Source organism: Alexandromys fortis, unplaced genomic scaffold (assembly GCF_014885135.2).
Source record: "Alexandromys fortis isolate MF-2015 unplaced genomic scaffold, M_Fortis_MF-2015_v1.1 scaffold_119, whole genome shotgun sequence".
In the NCBI taxonomy this organism is placed as follows: domain Eukaryota; kingdom Metazoa; phylum Chordata; class Mammalia; order Rodentia; family Cricetidae; genus Alexandromys; species Alexandromys fortis.
Window position 1 is genome coordinate 3,879,800 of NW_026067991.1, and position 16,074 is coordinate 3,895,873.

The following is a 16,074-nucleotide window of genomic DNA, read 5'->3' on the forward strand; positions in this document are numbered from 1 at the left end:
GTTGGTTAATTAACGAGCCAGCATCTGGCCCAAAGCCGTAAATCCACGTTGTTCTGTAAACGTCCAAGCAGAGAAAAGTGATCTCGCGTTCCCTAAGAAAACTGTCACTTGGAAAAAACTGAGTCAAGCACATCCCTCCGGCCAGGAGTCAGTTCATCGCAAGCGTATGTAAATGAGCACTCAATTGTGCCTCTTCCAAGTCCCTTTTCTCACTCCATACCCACGTCCCCCGCTTTCAAAGTCGCTGGGAAGTAACCCGTCCCCAAACTGCAACTCGGCATCCTCCAGAGCGCGCGCATTCTGCTGCCTGGGAAACGGAGCCCAAGGCAGTTCACAGCAGACCCTCTCCCCAGAGATCTCACCCCATTCCTTCCTCAGTCCCGCAAGCCTGGTTAAAATGCCACTCACCTCTACAGGGGAAGCAACAGCAGCACTTAGCAAAGAACCAGCCCAAAGAGGGACCTCGGGTATAAACCTGATCGCCGCCCTTCATGCTGCAGCGCGCCCCCAGCGCTCCAGCATGGCACGGGCGCCGGCCGGGATGAGAGCACGGCGGCGGGAGGAAACTTCTGCGCCACCCGCCAGCCAAGTCCCGTTCCCGCCCGTCGCCCTCCTCCTCCGGCACCCCGGCGGTGCAGGGACTAACAGGGAGTTGGGCCACCTTAGGCAGGAGGGAGGGGCTTGGCGGCAAGGGCGGGACTAAGGGGGGCGGAGTTCCAAGGTCCAGCTGTTTGTTGGGGACGCCGCAGCAAGCCGGCAGTAAGTCGGCAGCGTCCCTATGTCTTACGAAATACGCAAACACGCGTGTGTGACTGTGGGCATAGGCAAGTACTGAGGGTTCGGTTACCTAGCGCCCCTGACGCAAAACAAATACTTATGTGAAATTTCCAAAGGTTATCAGAGTCAGTTTTAGCTTTAGATACAGAGCTAGAAGAGGTCAAAGAGATGGGTGAGGGGCAGATCAGAAGACTCAAAACAATACTTTGTCCCTATCTGGTTCCCCTTATCTTCTCTATCAAAACTTCCTCAGCCTTTCTTACCTTTCTTTTAGTGCTTACAACTAATAATGGCAGTGATCCCATGCTCCCTTATCAGCTTCCCCATCAAAATGATGTGCAAAAGCTTTCTGGGTTTGGCATAATAAAAACTGAAGTTCAAAGCTCACTGACTAATTCTGACCTTAGGCCAGACAATTAACTTTTTTTGATCTTTAGTTTTCTTTTCCTTTCTTCCTTTCTTTTCTCTTCTTTCTTTCTTTTTTTTTTTTTAGACAGGTTTCCCTGTGAAACAGCTCTAGCTGTCCTGAAACTTGCTTTGTAGATCAGGTTGATCTTGACCTCAACAGAGATCTGCCTGCCTCTGCCTCCCCAGTGCTGGGATTAAAGGCACGCACCAACACCACCCAGCTCCTCTTTCTTATTAAAATGAAAACAAAGCACAACAAAAACAGACAGGTGTTGTGGCATATTTCTAGGGAGGCTGAAGACGCGTGATCAAGAGTTACCAAAGAGCCTGGGCTGGATAGAAAGGCCCTGTCTAGAACTTGAAAGGATACTCACAGAGCCCATGTTTAACAGTCCCAGAAATGCCTGCAGAAAAGAATCCAAGCACCTCAGCTACCTGCTACCGAAGGCATTCGTCCACTATCTCCTCTCTGCTAAAATCCACGGATTTATCTCTCCTTTTCCTTCAATCCCTGTCCTTTCCCTCTTTATGCCTTTCTCATGGTTCAAGGCCAAGCTTAGTGTCTTTCAGTATCCTCGAAGCTGACCTGAGCAGCATCAAATGCACCTTTCCACGAACCACAGAACAAACCTCTAACAGGATATGTCTCCCACTAGTTTGTGCCCAGTTTTAGGAGAAATGGCTTGGGAAGGATGAAACACTCACAAAGCAAGCCCATTGGTTAGAAAAAATAGACTCTGGACTGGAACTACAGCTCAGTACTAGAGGGCTAGTCTAGCAAGTTTAAGGGCCTGGGTTTAACACAGGAACCAGGCCTGGTGGCCCATACCTCTAATCCCAGCACTCAGAAGGTAGAGGCAGGTAGATGTCTGTGAGTTCAGGGCCAGTATGGTCTACATAGTGAGTTCCAGGACAGCCAGGGCAACAGAGTGAGAACCTGTCTCAAAAACAAAACAGAAGCAAGAGTTAACACTGGGAAAAGTCAAGAAAGAAGAAAAGAGAAAAAAGGCAAGATGGAGGCTGGGGATGCTGCGGAGGAACGAGAACAGCGTGGCTTAACGAACACTCCTAGCTGACACTTAAGGAGCAGTCACACATGCCAAGCGATCTCCTCCATCCATAAGCCCATTTGTCCAGACGGACAACAGCAAACCCTTAAGGTGAGTCTGAGAAATAAAATTAACGGTGCTGCTTTAATGGGTTAGCTCTAAAGAAAAACTCTAAAAAGTTTTGCTCCAACAGAACCTTTAGGACCTAAGGTCCTTGTGCACCTGTCTGCCACTTCCCAGCAAGACTGGCAAGGTCATCTGTGTGCTGGTCAGGTGAGACGGGTGCCTCCGCTGTTCCTTCTGACATGGGAAAACAGGGAAATGGCAGTTCTGCTCACACAGCCTATGCCCAGGAGTCCCCTTTTCAACTCCATAGGATCTAGACTCATCTAGTAAACAAATGTCCAGGTGTGTCTGTGAAGGAGTTTTTAGATTGGCTTAAACACAGTGGGAAGACACACCCTAAATACAGTCAGCTCTATTGTATATTCTAAGCCCTATTGCATATAGCAAGCACTATTGCATATACCAAGCCCTGTTGCACATACCAAGCACTATTGCACATACCAAGCACTATTGCACATACCAAGCACTATTGCACATACCAAGCCCTGTTGCACATACCAAGCACTATTGCATTCTGCAAGCACTAGTGCAGATACCAGGACCCTGGACTGAATAAAAAGGAGACAGTTGGCTGAGGAGCATTTATCTCCCTCTACTTCTTTCTAATTTACTTTTGATATTTAATAGTCAGTCCCTCCCTTCTCAGCTGGAGAGGCAAAGTAACCAACTGCTCCTGCTCCTGCTGCTGTGACACCTCTGAAATGATGGGCTGTACCCTTGAACTGTCGGCCTAAGTCACTTTTCTCTAGTGTCTGTTAGAGCTACTAGAAAAGCAACTAATTCAGGGAAGGTCAATATATTGCCTAAATAATCACCTCTTTTGATACCTTGGAACATTCTTTTTAAATTACTCGTGTGTATGTGTGTGTGTGTGTTTTTGAGACATGGTTTCTCTGTATAACAACCCTAGCTGTTGTGAAACTCGCTCTCTGGACCTCAAGCTCACAGAGATCCACCTGCCTATGCTTCCTGGGATTAAAGGCATGCAACAACAGCACCCAGCTTGAAATTACTTTTTAATATTGGTGCATGAATTTTATCTATCTATGGGGTACCCTGTGATACTTTTGATATGTAACATCCTGAAAGGAATTTAAAGATGCATCAGAAGCTTATTGGTGAGGGGTTAGAAGTGTACTCAGGGGGATACTTGTGTGGCATGTGTGAAGCCTTTAGTTCCATTCCCGGCAGAGTTAAAATAATACTTATATCTAGGTGTTGGTGGCACGCACCTTTAATTCCGGCACTTTGGAGGCAGAGGCAGGCGAATCTCTGAGTTCTAGGTCAGCCTGGTCTACAGATAGAGTTCAAGGACAGTCAGAGCTACACAGAGAAACTCTGTCTCAAAAATCAAATCAAATCAAATAAAAAATAAACTCCTGCTGAAGATTCAACATCAATAACCCACAAGTCTCACTGTTGTCCTCAATGGCCTCTTAGAACAAGACTTGACCAATGTCTGCAGACCAACGGAGTTATCTTGAGTACCTCTAGGGTACTGATGTTGGTTTTCCCACTAACACAGCAACTATTTATGAGTGCTGTGTTCCAGACTCTTTCTTAGCCACTGGGTCTGCCTGAGTGAACAAAACCAATTGGTGACCTTAGAAAGTAAACACAAGGGTACATTCACCAAGAATATAATTTAGTCTCTGTGGTAGCCTGAATGTAACTGGGCCCCATAATCTCACAGGGAGTGGCACAATTAGGAAATGCTGGAGTTGGCGTGGCCTTGTTGGAGGAAGTGTGTCACTGTAGGGGTGGGTTTTGATGTCTCCTATGCTCAAGCTAAACTCATTGTAGACTTAGACTCAGATCACTTCCTGTTGCCTGCAGATCAAGATGTACAACTCTCAGTTGCTTCTCCAGCACCATGTCTACCTGCACACCACCATATCCCACTATGATGATGATAATGGCCTAGATCCCTGAACTGTAAACCATCCCAGTTAAATGTTTTCTTTTGTAAAGAGTTGTTGTGGTCAATGTGTCTCTTCACAGCAATAGAAACCCTAACTGAGACAGGCACCTAGCCTATGTTACAGATTTAAGAAAATAAGGTCCCAAGTTGAAGCAGTAGCTTAAGAAATAGTTCAGCAACCTAGTACTCCACTTAGTTGGGACCACGTACACAACTCTTTTCTATATGCACTTGACACATCAGGACTCTTACCTGCATGCACTATGCACATACATCCCTCTCATACAACAGCCTTGGGACTCCCACCTTTATTGTGCTAACTGCATACCCAATCCCATTCAATTTTCCTCCAGCTGGGTTGTGTCCAAATACTGATCTAGCCGAGACTAGTTTTGGGTATATCCACAGTAAGACACACTGTGTCCCCTCAGTGAACTTTTAGGAGCGATCCCTTATCATGATTATGCATAACTGGGCATGCAATATAATTAAATTCAGAGACAATGTGGGAAGGAACAGGTGCAATAGAAAAGATGTTATATAATCCATGTCTGCTGGTCAAAAATAGAGAACCATGCAAAAACACCCCTGCCTTTAGCCTATCAAATGAAGTCTCAGGCAAGAGCCTGGGATCCTTGAGTAACCCCTACCCTCACTCATGGAGCCTGCCATCACTCCTGACAGCACAGTTCTATCTGGTCAGTGCTAACTGGGCTTTTGTACAAAGTCCCCTTGGTACTTTGCAAAATCTGTATGAGCCTTTGTTTCAGTGTGGTAAATAGGAGCCTGAGAATCTGGAGACGCCTGGCCTAGACCCTGACAACCAATAACAAGACTGCCTGGATGCACCTAGATGTGTCACGTTTTCACAGTAACATAGAAGGTGTGGATGACGGACCGTGGTTTTCAGCACAGCTCCCAATATGAACCACCAGCGAGCTTTACAAATCGTAGGTAATTTTGCTGGCTCCCCAGGAGGTTCCAAGGATTGAAGATTAATGACCGAATGTGTCTTGTCCAGATTCACTGACTTGAGTGCATCTGGGAAGCAGCAGCTTTAAACATTCCCTGGGGGTTTGTATGTGATGTGAGGCATAGCCAGAGAGCCACTGGGGTATCAGTGATGCATATCAGAATAACCTGGAGAGAGTGCTAAAGCACAAATTCCTGCTCAAATCTAGTTTCTGATTTAGTGGGTATGGAGTGGACCTCAGAATTTTCATTGTCGCGAGTGCCCCCGCGACACTAATTTGGTACAGAAATTACAGTGAGAACCACTCATGTTGTGATTCATTCCCTCATCCACTTGCCATCCACAAGTACTTCTCTCTGTCTAACACCTTTATATTTTTTTTTATTGTTTATTTTGAGGACACGGCCTTCCTTCACAAGGTCAGGAATGGATTTTGTTTACCCTGGACCAGAGCTTGGCAGAGAGCATGTTTTTGGAAGTGGCTAATATCTTCCCCGTCCATCCCTCACTCCAAAGATGACCCAAACAAGACTTGGTCTTGCATGTCAGTTACAGGGTTTGGATGAGGCTTAGCATCCGATCTAGTTTCATGCAATAAGCATAACCATTGTTAGCTTAGCAAGAGCTAGTGAGAAAGCAGCTTTCTCTTTGCGGACGATTTTGAAGTGGGTACAATGTTAGCCTAAGGCATCTGAGGTTAGTCATGCTGCAACCAGGGAAGGAGCTGCATTGGAATAAAGCCAACAGAGGAAGGGGAAAACGGAGTGGGAGGGTAGATAGATAAACAGATAGATGATAGGTAGGTAAATAGGTAGATAGATAGATAGATAGATAGATAGATAGATAGGCAGATAGGTAGGTAGACTGACTGATTCTTATTTCAGAGAGTTTTTTTTTTTTTTTAAACTACCTTCCTATTTCCAAAGCTCAGGCTAAAAACCCCTGAACTGTAGCAGAATCTTTAGATTGTTTTGAATTTCCACAGGTGGCCAAATCTCACACTAGTTTTGGCATTGTCTTCAGTGATAACAGCAGCCTCAATCAATTAAGCTACCTGCCTATCTACCTATCAGTTCATTTTGTGTTTCAACTACCCCTGCACCCAAAGGACTCCCGGGTCTTGGCCTACAGATGTCCTGGACCAGGTGCCTCAATGCCAGGTCTGGCATAGGGTGCTAGGATGACTGCTGTTTCCTTGAGGTTAGCCTTGAGTTACACAGGGTTGTCACCACAGGCGCCCACTTTTCTTTTCCATCAATACACAGACATCCCATTTCTTGCTATAGGAACACTGTTTTCAGATTAGCCAGACAGGGGTTTTCTAGATCACAGTATTTCTCCATATATCTTAGTGACAGCCCAGGTCAGAGACAGACGGGATAACAACTCTACCCTACCTCGGGCCTAGAGTTCTTTGTGTACCTTCATTTGGTGTCAACTACATTCAGATCACCCATGCCCCAGTTTCCCAGTGATAGCCCCAGGTTCAGAGAGGCTGAGCACATGATTCCTACAGAGTACAGAGGGCTGCACCAACCTGTTCCATCCACCTGAGGCCATTAAGCCCAGCGAAGGATTCCGATGTGAAGCCAGGGCAGAGGAGCATAGGCTCTTTGGGGCCCATGCTCTGGGAAGAGTCCAGTTGTGTATGTAGTATAGGAAGCAGCTAACCATAGGCATCTTTGCTTTCTCAAATGCTGACAACTGGTTCCTCCATCAGTTCCTCTGTTCCTGTTCCTATTCCTCTTGTTATTTGGAGATGGGAGTCTCACTGTGTTGCCCAGGCTGATCTTGAACCTTACATGATAGTTGCATTTCATCCTCACAAGTAGCTGGGAAGCCAGTGTGTGCCACCATGTCTGGGATCCATTCCTGATGCTCTATGATTGCTTATAAATGTTCCTTAATCACCCTCTTTCCTGTGTTGATTTTCTGACCTCTGATCCACGTGCCTATTGGCACCACCATAACTTTCTCCAAGTGACCCAGCTTTCCTTTATGGCTGTGGCTTAACAGCATACAATTCTTGCTAGGTATTGATTACTTATTCCACAAGTACCCTGGCCTTAGAACAGTTCCTGCCATCCTCAGACAGAACTCCTAGCTCTAGGACATGATCCCTTATTCTAGTCTTTAGGCCCTCCTGCCAAGGTTTAAGCTGGTCTCCATGACAGATCGGAGAATAGGGTTTAAATGGGAATCTATATAGGAAAGACAACTTTTATCAAACATGGTCTCTGACCAAAGACAAAGAAGAGCTGGGTGAATTCTAGAAGCAGTGGATTTGAGATTTTCTTTCTTCATTCCTTTCTTCCTTCTTTCCTTCCTTTCACTCTTTCTTCTCTTTTTTTTTTTTCCTGATTTTTCGAGACAGGGTTTCTCTGTAGCTTTGGAGCCTGTCCTGGAACTCATACTGTAGATTAGGCTGGCCTTGAACTCACAGAGATCTACCTGCCTCTGCCTCCCAAGTGCTGGAATTAAAGGCGTGTGCCACCATTATCCAGCTTCATTTTTCTATGATGGACAAAGGAAGTGCAGATGGAGCCAAGCCTAGACATAGGTATTTTTTAACGTGGAACTGCAGATGGAGCCAAGCCTGGACATAGGTATTTCTTAACGTGGAAAGAAGAATGGAGACCACTGTTACCACTGGGCAGAAGCACTGGAGACTTTAGAAAGGAGGTGTGATATATTTTCCTGAATTTAATTTTCAGAGCTTCAAGTAAGTCTTTTTCCAAACTGTGCAATGTCTGTGTGTGTCACTAGTCTCAGATGATAGTTTATTTTAACGGGAATTACTACAGAAACAGCATGGGTGCCAGCATTAGACACAGGAATCCCTTCTAGTCATCTTTGTTTGGCATGGTTTAGCCATTGCTAACCTTGTGGGTAGCACTATGCATCTAGAGCCGGCTGTAGAACTCCAAAGATGTAACCATAGAGAGCTCATCCCACAGGACTCCAGCAAGTGCCTTGTGAATGTGTTTCCCTGCTCCTGCCCACCCGGCATCTTCTTGCTTCTCTCTGGTTTTCTTATCCCTAAAGGAGTTACACACTACTTCACCCGCCAATACCCTCTTTTCTTTAGTAAAAGGTCTCAGTTTCCCCTCTGGTTTGGGTCAGGCCCAAGGTAGTAGGTGACCCAGACAAATTGATGAAGGATGTAGGGTAGCATGGAGGACTTGGTGTCTCCTCAGCCTGGACAGTGTTCATAGTCTTCTGTGGAGACAGGGGTAGAGCTATTGGTACCAAGGACAGATTCCTGGAGATCCAGGCTGAGTAGCCTCTGAGCTGAGCTCAGAGGAGGGAGCTATTTATCAAAGTGAAAGGTGGCTGCAGCTAGAGTTGCTAAAAACAACCATTTCAGGTTCTATGCATTTCCAAAAATGCTCATTTGTAAGTAGGTCAAAGTGTTCCCAAAGGAGAGCAGAGAGAAGTGCAAGTCTATTGCTTTGACTGAGTTACAGTTTAGGGAAGTATATACTTGCTGAGTGTCCACTGCCAGGGTGGGCATTTAATTTCCACTGTCAGAGCCACCTCCACTCCCACGGGCAGAAGATGCATCCCATGGCTTCCTGGGGACCAACAGGGATGTTCTGATGTGTCAGGTAGAAAGACAGTTCTGGAGGGGTGCAGCTCAAGTCGGTTTACTCGAGGTTTCCACTCACAGTCGGATTCGGGGACCTCAACTCATATTTCATTCTAAATAAACAAGGGGTGCCTAGTTTCGTGTCTCCACAGAGAGCTCAGCATGAGACATCATTCCCTATCCCATCCTCAGGTCTTCCTGCCAAGGCTTCAGCGAGTTCCCTCTGCATGCTGAGCCTGGCTGTCTTAGTTAGGGTTTCTATTGCTGGGAAGAGACCCCATGGCCATGGCAACTCTTATTTAATTAAGGTAGTTCCCTTACAGTTCTGAGGGGCAGTTCATTATCATCATGGTGGGCTATGGTGGCATGCAGGCAGATATGGTGCTGGAGAAGTCGCAGAGAGTCCTACATCTTGCAGGCAACTGGAAGTGGTCTGAGTGTCACACAGAACAAAGCTTGAGCAAAAGAGACCTCAAAGCTTGTCTCTGCAGTTACACACTTCCTCCAACAATGCCACACCTACTCCAACAAAGTCACACCTCCCAATTGTGACACACCCTTTGGGGGCTATTTTTTTTTCCATAGTCACTCCAAAGGGGTCCTCATTGCATGGCTCCCCTTCCTTGCTATAAATATTTCCTGAGAACTTACAAGTCAGTCACTGTGCTAGACACTGGGGACAAGTAATGATCAAAACAGACACCTGGAGGAGGAGTTTACAGGAAGGGCCAAAGGAGGAAAAGCTGATGAACACTGATTGATGTGTCTGGTATGGATAAAGGAAAGGGAGGAAACCGAGGCAGGGAATGAGGTGCAGGGTGAGATGGGGAGGAAGGGAGGAGGGAAGTGTCCAATCCGGTAAAGCACACGCAGATGTGAAGGCAGCAAAGTGCAGCCATCAGGTGTATGGAAATCTGGGGAAGCTGGGTGTTACAGATAGCAGAGCTAACAGCGGAGCCCCTGAGGTCAAACACGATTGCCTTCTAGTGAGAAGCTTGGTCAGACTGGTCAGGGAGTGGTAGGATGAGGTAGGCAGAATAACAACTCCGTCAAGTAGCACCCTAATACCCAGAACCCATTCACATGCCACCTCACAAGGTAGGATTTGGCAGGCATGACTCAGTTAAGGATTCTGACATAGGGAGGTTGTCCTGGGTTCTCTGGGTGGTCACAGGGGAGTTGCAGGCATCCTTAAAGGTAGAAAACCTTCTGTGTGGTCCATGCACTAGGAAGGAGGATCAGAGGCACATGACACTGGGCTTTGGAGATACTGGAAGGGAACACAAACCAAGGGATGCTGGTGGCTACCGAAGCTAGAACAGCAGAAACAGCTGCTTCTGTGGAGGTTCTGAGCTGTCAACTTTAGCCCAGTGCAGCTCATGTTGGAGTTCTAATCTACAGAAGAGCAGGCTGATAAACTTGTGCTGTATGAAACAATGAAGTCTGTGGCCTGTGCCAGCAGTGTCAGGAACCTAACACACAGGCTCCTGAGCTATCTTTCGAGTCCCTCTGCAGTCCCAGAAAAGACTCGATTTCTATTCAAAGTGAGACAGGAGGAAGACTTAGAGCTGAGAAGGTCTTCAGTTCTGTCTCTGGGCACTGTCACCTCGTGGTCTGCTGTGTGTGAGGCCAGCACTTAGGTTTCCTGTGGCCTCCAGGGTCATGCAGAAACTAAGGTAGGTGCTCACAGTCTCAAGAGTGATTTCTTGAGGTGGCTGTTGACCTAGTTGAGAAAACTCCACGACTCATTCCTACTGCAGGCTGTTTAGTGTCTAAGCAAAGGGCCGGTATTTAAAATGGGTTCCCAGCCCCAAATCTTCAGATATGTCTAGTTCTTAGCCCTCATCATAGGAGAGGCTAGAAACCACCACAGAATACCACAACTGGTCAAACTGTAGAGAACATCTAATGGTTGAGTGCCCAGTTCTAACAGATACATCTACAATCTAATTCCTGCCCCTAAGGCTCAGGGAACGTCCTGGAAGAGAGTAAGAGTCAGAAGCCTGGCAATGTGCTGTGAAATTTGTCTCCATAAGTGGAAGAGAAGCTACACCCACGATACCACAACAATATGGCTGCCTAACCAAGACTGAACAATAACGACACAACCAAGATTTGCTAATGCAGAAAAGGGAAATATCAAGGAACGCCACCTGTGAACAAAGAATGACAGGTAACTAAGGACTGCCGAGAGAGGGCCAAGCTGTGCACAATACCAAGAGGTCAGCCTTTGCTGCATTTATATATTTGTGTGTACATATATATATGTATATGTATATATATATAAAACAATAATATAAAAGAAAAAGAGGCCATACATTTGAGAAGGAATAAGGAGAGGTGATATATAAGGGGCTAGAGGGAAAAGGGAAAGAGGGGAAATGATGTAATTATATTTTAATAAAAATAAAAAGTATTGGGGCTGGAGAGATCGCTCAGTGGTTAAGTGTACTGACTGCTTTTCTAGAGGACATGGGTTCAATTCCCAGCACCCCACACGGCAGCTCATAACTGTCTGTAATTAAATTCCAGGGGACTTGACACCCATGGCAAACCACTAAGGCACCTAAAATAAAAGTAAATAAAAAAATACTAATGAAATAAAGCAAAACCAACCATGGCTGAGAACATAAAGATGTCATGTGTGCATTTTCAGTGCTAGGCTAAGATTCAATGAGGAGCTGCTCTCAAGGGCAGGCAGTGAGAAGGGGCCTGACCACCCTGTCCTGCCAGGAAGCATCAGAGTCCCACTGCCTAGTCCTCCAAGCTGCTACAACAAAGGCCCAGAGGCCTGAGATGCTCCTGTCTCCCCTAGGCAGTGAGAACAGGCTCACCGCAGCTGCCCAGACCACCACACACACTTTCCTTTTTCTCAGTCACAGTCAGTGTTCTTGGGTTTCTCCATTCCTTTAGGGTGACGTCCTTTATAGGTCCAATCAAGGGACAACTGTGCTGTCTCTTCTCTGGGGGACACTGTTGGCTACCCCTTCCCTCCCATCTTAAGCTTCTTCTGGTAGCCTTTCTTCTAGGGGACCAAAGCTCACTGCAATGCTGAGCTCAGCAGCTGTCTCAGGAGGCCACGCCCATCACACTCACACCTCCCTATCTCTCCTCTGGACAGTAAGGGATGCCAGCATCACTATACAGATGTATTTACATTAGGGACAGCAGGAACTGAGGGAATTGACATTAGGCAGAAGGTAAGTCACAGGAGATAGATGGGATGAAGGAAACTTCTTGATCTCCATGGGAGCTGCCAAGGAAGGAAGTGGACAGTCCTGTGTCTCCTGATGGGGGCAGAACATACTGAAGCTCACAAATTAAGGGTAGTTAGAAGGGATACCCTGGGTCAACTTAGCTGTGTGTTCTAGGTCAATCATCTCATGGTGGCTACTATATCTGTGATTCATTCATTCTTTCTTTCTTTCTTTCTTTCTTTCTTTCTTTCTTTCTTTCTTTCTTTCTTTCTTTCTTTCTTTCTTTCTTTCTTTTTCTTGGTTTTTGAGACACAGTTTCTCTGTAGCTTTGGAGCCTGTCCTGGCTGGAACTTGCTCTGTATATCAGGTTGGCCTTGAACTCACAGAGATCTGCCTGCCTCTGCCTCCCAAATTCTGGGATTAAAGGAATGTGCCACCATACCCAACTTCCTTTCTTTCTTTCTTTCTTTCTTTCTTTCTTTCTTTCTTTCTTTCTTTCTCTTGGTTTTTGAGACACAGTTTCTCTGTAGCTTTGGAGCCTGTCCTGGCTGGAACTTGCTCTGTATATCAGGTTGGCCTTGAACTCACAGAGATCTGCCTGCTTCTGCCTCTGAGTGCTGGGATTAAAGGCCTGTGCCACCACTGCCCAGCTCTGTGATTGTATTTAGAACACAAAAGGCTTGGACTCTCTTGCAGAGACCATGTCAGGTCAAGTTGGACAAGGGAAAGGACCTATCCTAGACCAGAAAAAGAGGCAGGGAGAGAAAACACAAATTGATATAACACTGAAAATCCCTAAGGTGAAACCAGACACAGAATCTTGGCTCCTTAGACAGCCCCAAAAGGGGTGCAGGCTGGAAGCACCTTAGACTTGACCTGACGCGTGTGTGGCCTGCAAGCTGAGACATGGACATGGACGCAGATAATTCATCAATATACTTGGAGTATCTCAAAGTCACCAGCTGGGCAGTGGCGGAGGCAGGACCCAGACTTGTATTGTTTACCAAGACTCTCAGCTATCCATCAGCTCTCAGCATCTCTTATTGCTCATTACACACCCTGGGAAAGCCTCCGGTCACTGTTGTACTAAGGAAGAGCCTGTGCGCACAGCACTAAGACTAACCTCGCAGTTGAAAAGGCTCCATTACTTCACATTGCTTTCCTCAGGTCATCCAGGAACTCTGGGAGTCATTTTCACCAGTGTCCTGGAGACAAGACAGCCCAGGAAGACAAGTGACTTTCCAGGTAAACAAACGCTTTCTCTAGGCACAGCCTGTCCCTTTGAAGTCCACTGACTAGTTGAGGACCACTCCCTCCGGTTTCCACAGAGGGCTGTGAGTACCCTTTTAAGGACAAGACAAGCTGATTATAGCACAATAGCGTGTGTTATAAACGGTGGTGTATGCCCATCACCCCAGGACTTGGGAGGCAGAGGTGGGAGGATAAGGGGTTCAAGGATAGCCTCTACAACAGGGTAAATTTGAGGCTAGCCTAGGCTAGTAAGACCCTGTCTCAAAGACAAAAGCGAAAACAGAAACGCACAAAGCATGCTGATCATCAGTCCTTTTTCACGGTAAAAGTGGAAAGTTTGTGTGGTCTGACCCGATAAACTGAACATCAAAGTGAATATTTGTTCTATGTTTGGTACACCGAATGTAAGCAACTTCGGCTAATGACTTCAGATCCCCACAGGTACTTATCTAGTCTGCAGAAAGAAAACAGACGTGTTTGAGAATTCCCAGAGGCAATTCAGGAAGACAGATGAGGGTAATAAAACTGACCACTTCAGCCTAAAGGGCAGTATGGAGGGCTGTTAGGAGCAGGCAAACCTGAGCAGACATTCAGAGTGGAAGGTCCTTACCTCCAAGCCCTTTGTCTAGAGAACACCAGGGCAGAGGCTTGTGAGTGAGAGGTCAGCCCATGTCCAGGGTAAGCCTGGGCTGCACAGTCCCCATCTCAGGGCATCAAAAAAGATACACAAATAACACTCGAAAGAAGTAGGGGTGCTGGATTTATCATGTTTTATCTAAAGCCTCTGATAAAGGATTCAGGGAGCAACTGCCAGGTTCTTATGCCTTAAGAGAGTAGTATTCAACATCTTAAAACTCTTTAGTATTTTATGTGTACGGGTGTTTTGCTTGCATGTAAGCACATGCACCATGTGTGTGTCTGGCGTCTACAGAGTTCAGGCTGGATCCCCTGGGTCTGAAGTCACCGTGAGGCACCGTGCAGGTCCAAGGAACCAAATGTGGGTCCCAAACCAAATGCGAGGAACCAAACTGCAAGAACAATCAGCACTAACCACTGAGGCATCTCTCAAGGCCCCTAATGTCCAAGTTTTATATGTAATACATCATACTTATTCCAGAAAAATATTAGGTAGATGGAGAGTGAGAATGGTTGCGTGGGGGATGGGAAGGGAAAGCTGAGCAGGCCTGGGCAGGAAGCAAGTATCTGGATTTGAGCACTAAGTATGAGGAATTTCCTAGGGTTGGAACTGCACTCAAGTCAACAGACTTCTGGGATCATACACCACAGTCTCTGGGAGTTTCTGTCACACTTGGCTTGCCTCCTGTCAGGGACACTGCAAGAGGAGAAGGGCGAGCCCATCCTCTGTAATTCTAAGAGTCCAGAAACTCAAGGAATCCAATTTTTCCCTAATGAGATTAAACATAATCAAGGGTCACTTACAGATTTTATTCTATTTTTTTTTAAAAAAGGGAAAATTTCAATTCTAATTTTTTATGCTGAAAAATAACCAGGAACTTCTTTCAGAATCCCAGTCACATCTTTTCATTTTTTTCATTTGTTCACTTGTTGTTTTTGCAGACAGGGTTTCTCTGTGTAGACCAGCCTGGCCTTGAACTCAGAGATCTGCCAGCCTCTGCCACCAGAGTGCAGGGATTAAAGGTGTGTCCAGCACACCCGGTTCAATTATGTATGCCTGCCTGTATGCCTGCAGGCCAGAAGAGGGTACCAGATTACTGATGGTTGCTGATTGATGGGAATTGAACTCAGGACCTTTGGAAGAGCAGGCAATGTTCAGTGTTCTTAATTTCTGAGCTATCTCTCCAGCCTCATCGATCACTGTATTTCTTTCTTCTCCTTTGTGTGTGTGTGTTTCAAGATTTCAAGATAGGATTTCTCTGTTGTTTTGGAGCCTGTCTTGGAACTAGCTTTTGTAGACCAGGCTGGCCTTGAACTCACAGAGATCCGCCTGCCTCTGCCTCCCTAGTGCTGGGATTAAAGGTGTGTGCCACCACTGGCCGGGCTTTATATTTCTTATTCAATGCATTTGTTTCAGGTACCAAGAGTATTGTGGTTTGTTTGTTGGGGGAAAGGATCTCGTATGACCCAAGTTGGCTTGAATTTACTGTGTAGCCAAGACTGCCCAGGGCTTCTGATCTTGTTGCTTCCACCTCCCACGGGCTGGTATCACAGCATTCGCCATCTAACTCAACAGACTGATCAAAACCAAAACGCTTTACTATTTTTCATTGCAGGTGTACTATAATGGCAATGTTATTATGGAATGAAATTGTATGGAATGAAATTGTATGGAATGAAATTGTATGGGCAGTGTAGGGACCCATTGTCTTCCTCATTCATCACACTCCCAAGATTCCATGAGGCAGTGGGCTCTGAATTTACGAATGCAGAGGGACAGGAGAAGAGCCAGCTGCAGCTTGTAACCAGTTGCTTCAGGCCTGAGAGGATCTGTTTTGACAATGTTCATCCTCCATGCCTCTTTAGTTTCTTTCTTTCTTTTTTTTTTTTTTTTTTTGGTTTTTTGAGACAGGGTTTCTCTGTGGTTTTGGAGCCTGTCCTGGAACTAGCTCTTGTAGACCTGGCTGGTTTCGAACTCACAGAGATCCTCCTGCCTCTGCCTCCCAAGTGCTGGGATTAAAAACATGCACCACCACCGCCCGGCCCTCTTTAGTTTCTTATGGTTTTAGGCATGGGAGAGTAATCTGAAATCCAAGGTTACTGCTCTTAACGCAGAATTATATTAAAGAGAGAGAGAAGGGGGAAGG

The 16,074-nt window shown here is 46.1% G+C and overlaps 1 protein-coding gene across 11 annotated transcripts in view; it reads right to left on the reverse strand.

The window, feature by feature from the left end:
- Positions 1-16,074, reverse strand: part of Kalrn (kalirin RhoGEF kinase) — a 603,131-nt gene that overhangs the window by 108,748 nt on the left and 478,309 nt on the right. For 2 of the 11 annotated variants that reach the window (XM_050159726.1, XM_050159725.1), the window contains exon 1: positions 409-650. The exons of 7 other annotated variants lie outside the window; for them this stretch is intronic. In XM_050159726.1, the coding sequence (XP_050015683.1) occupies positions 409-493 (85 nt within the window). In that variant the 5' untranslated portion in view covers positions 494-650. Of the gene's footprint in view, positions 1-408; positions 651-16,074 lie in introns of those variants that run through there. 2 more of the 11 variants (XM_050159728.1, XM_050159727.1) reach the window with 1 other exon arrangement.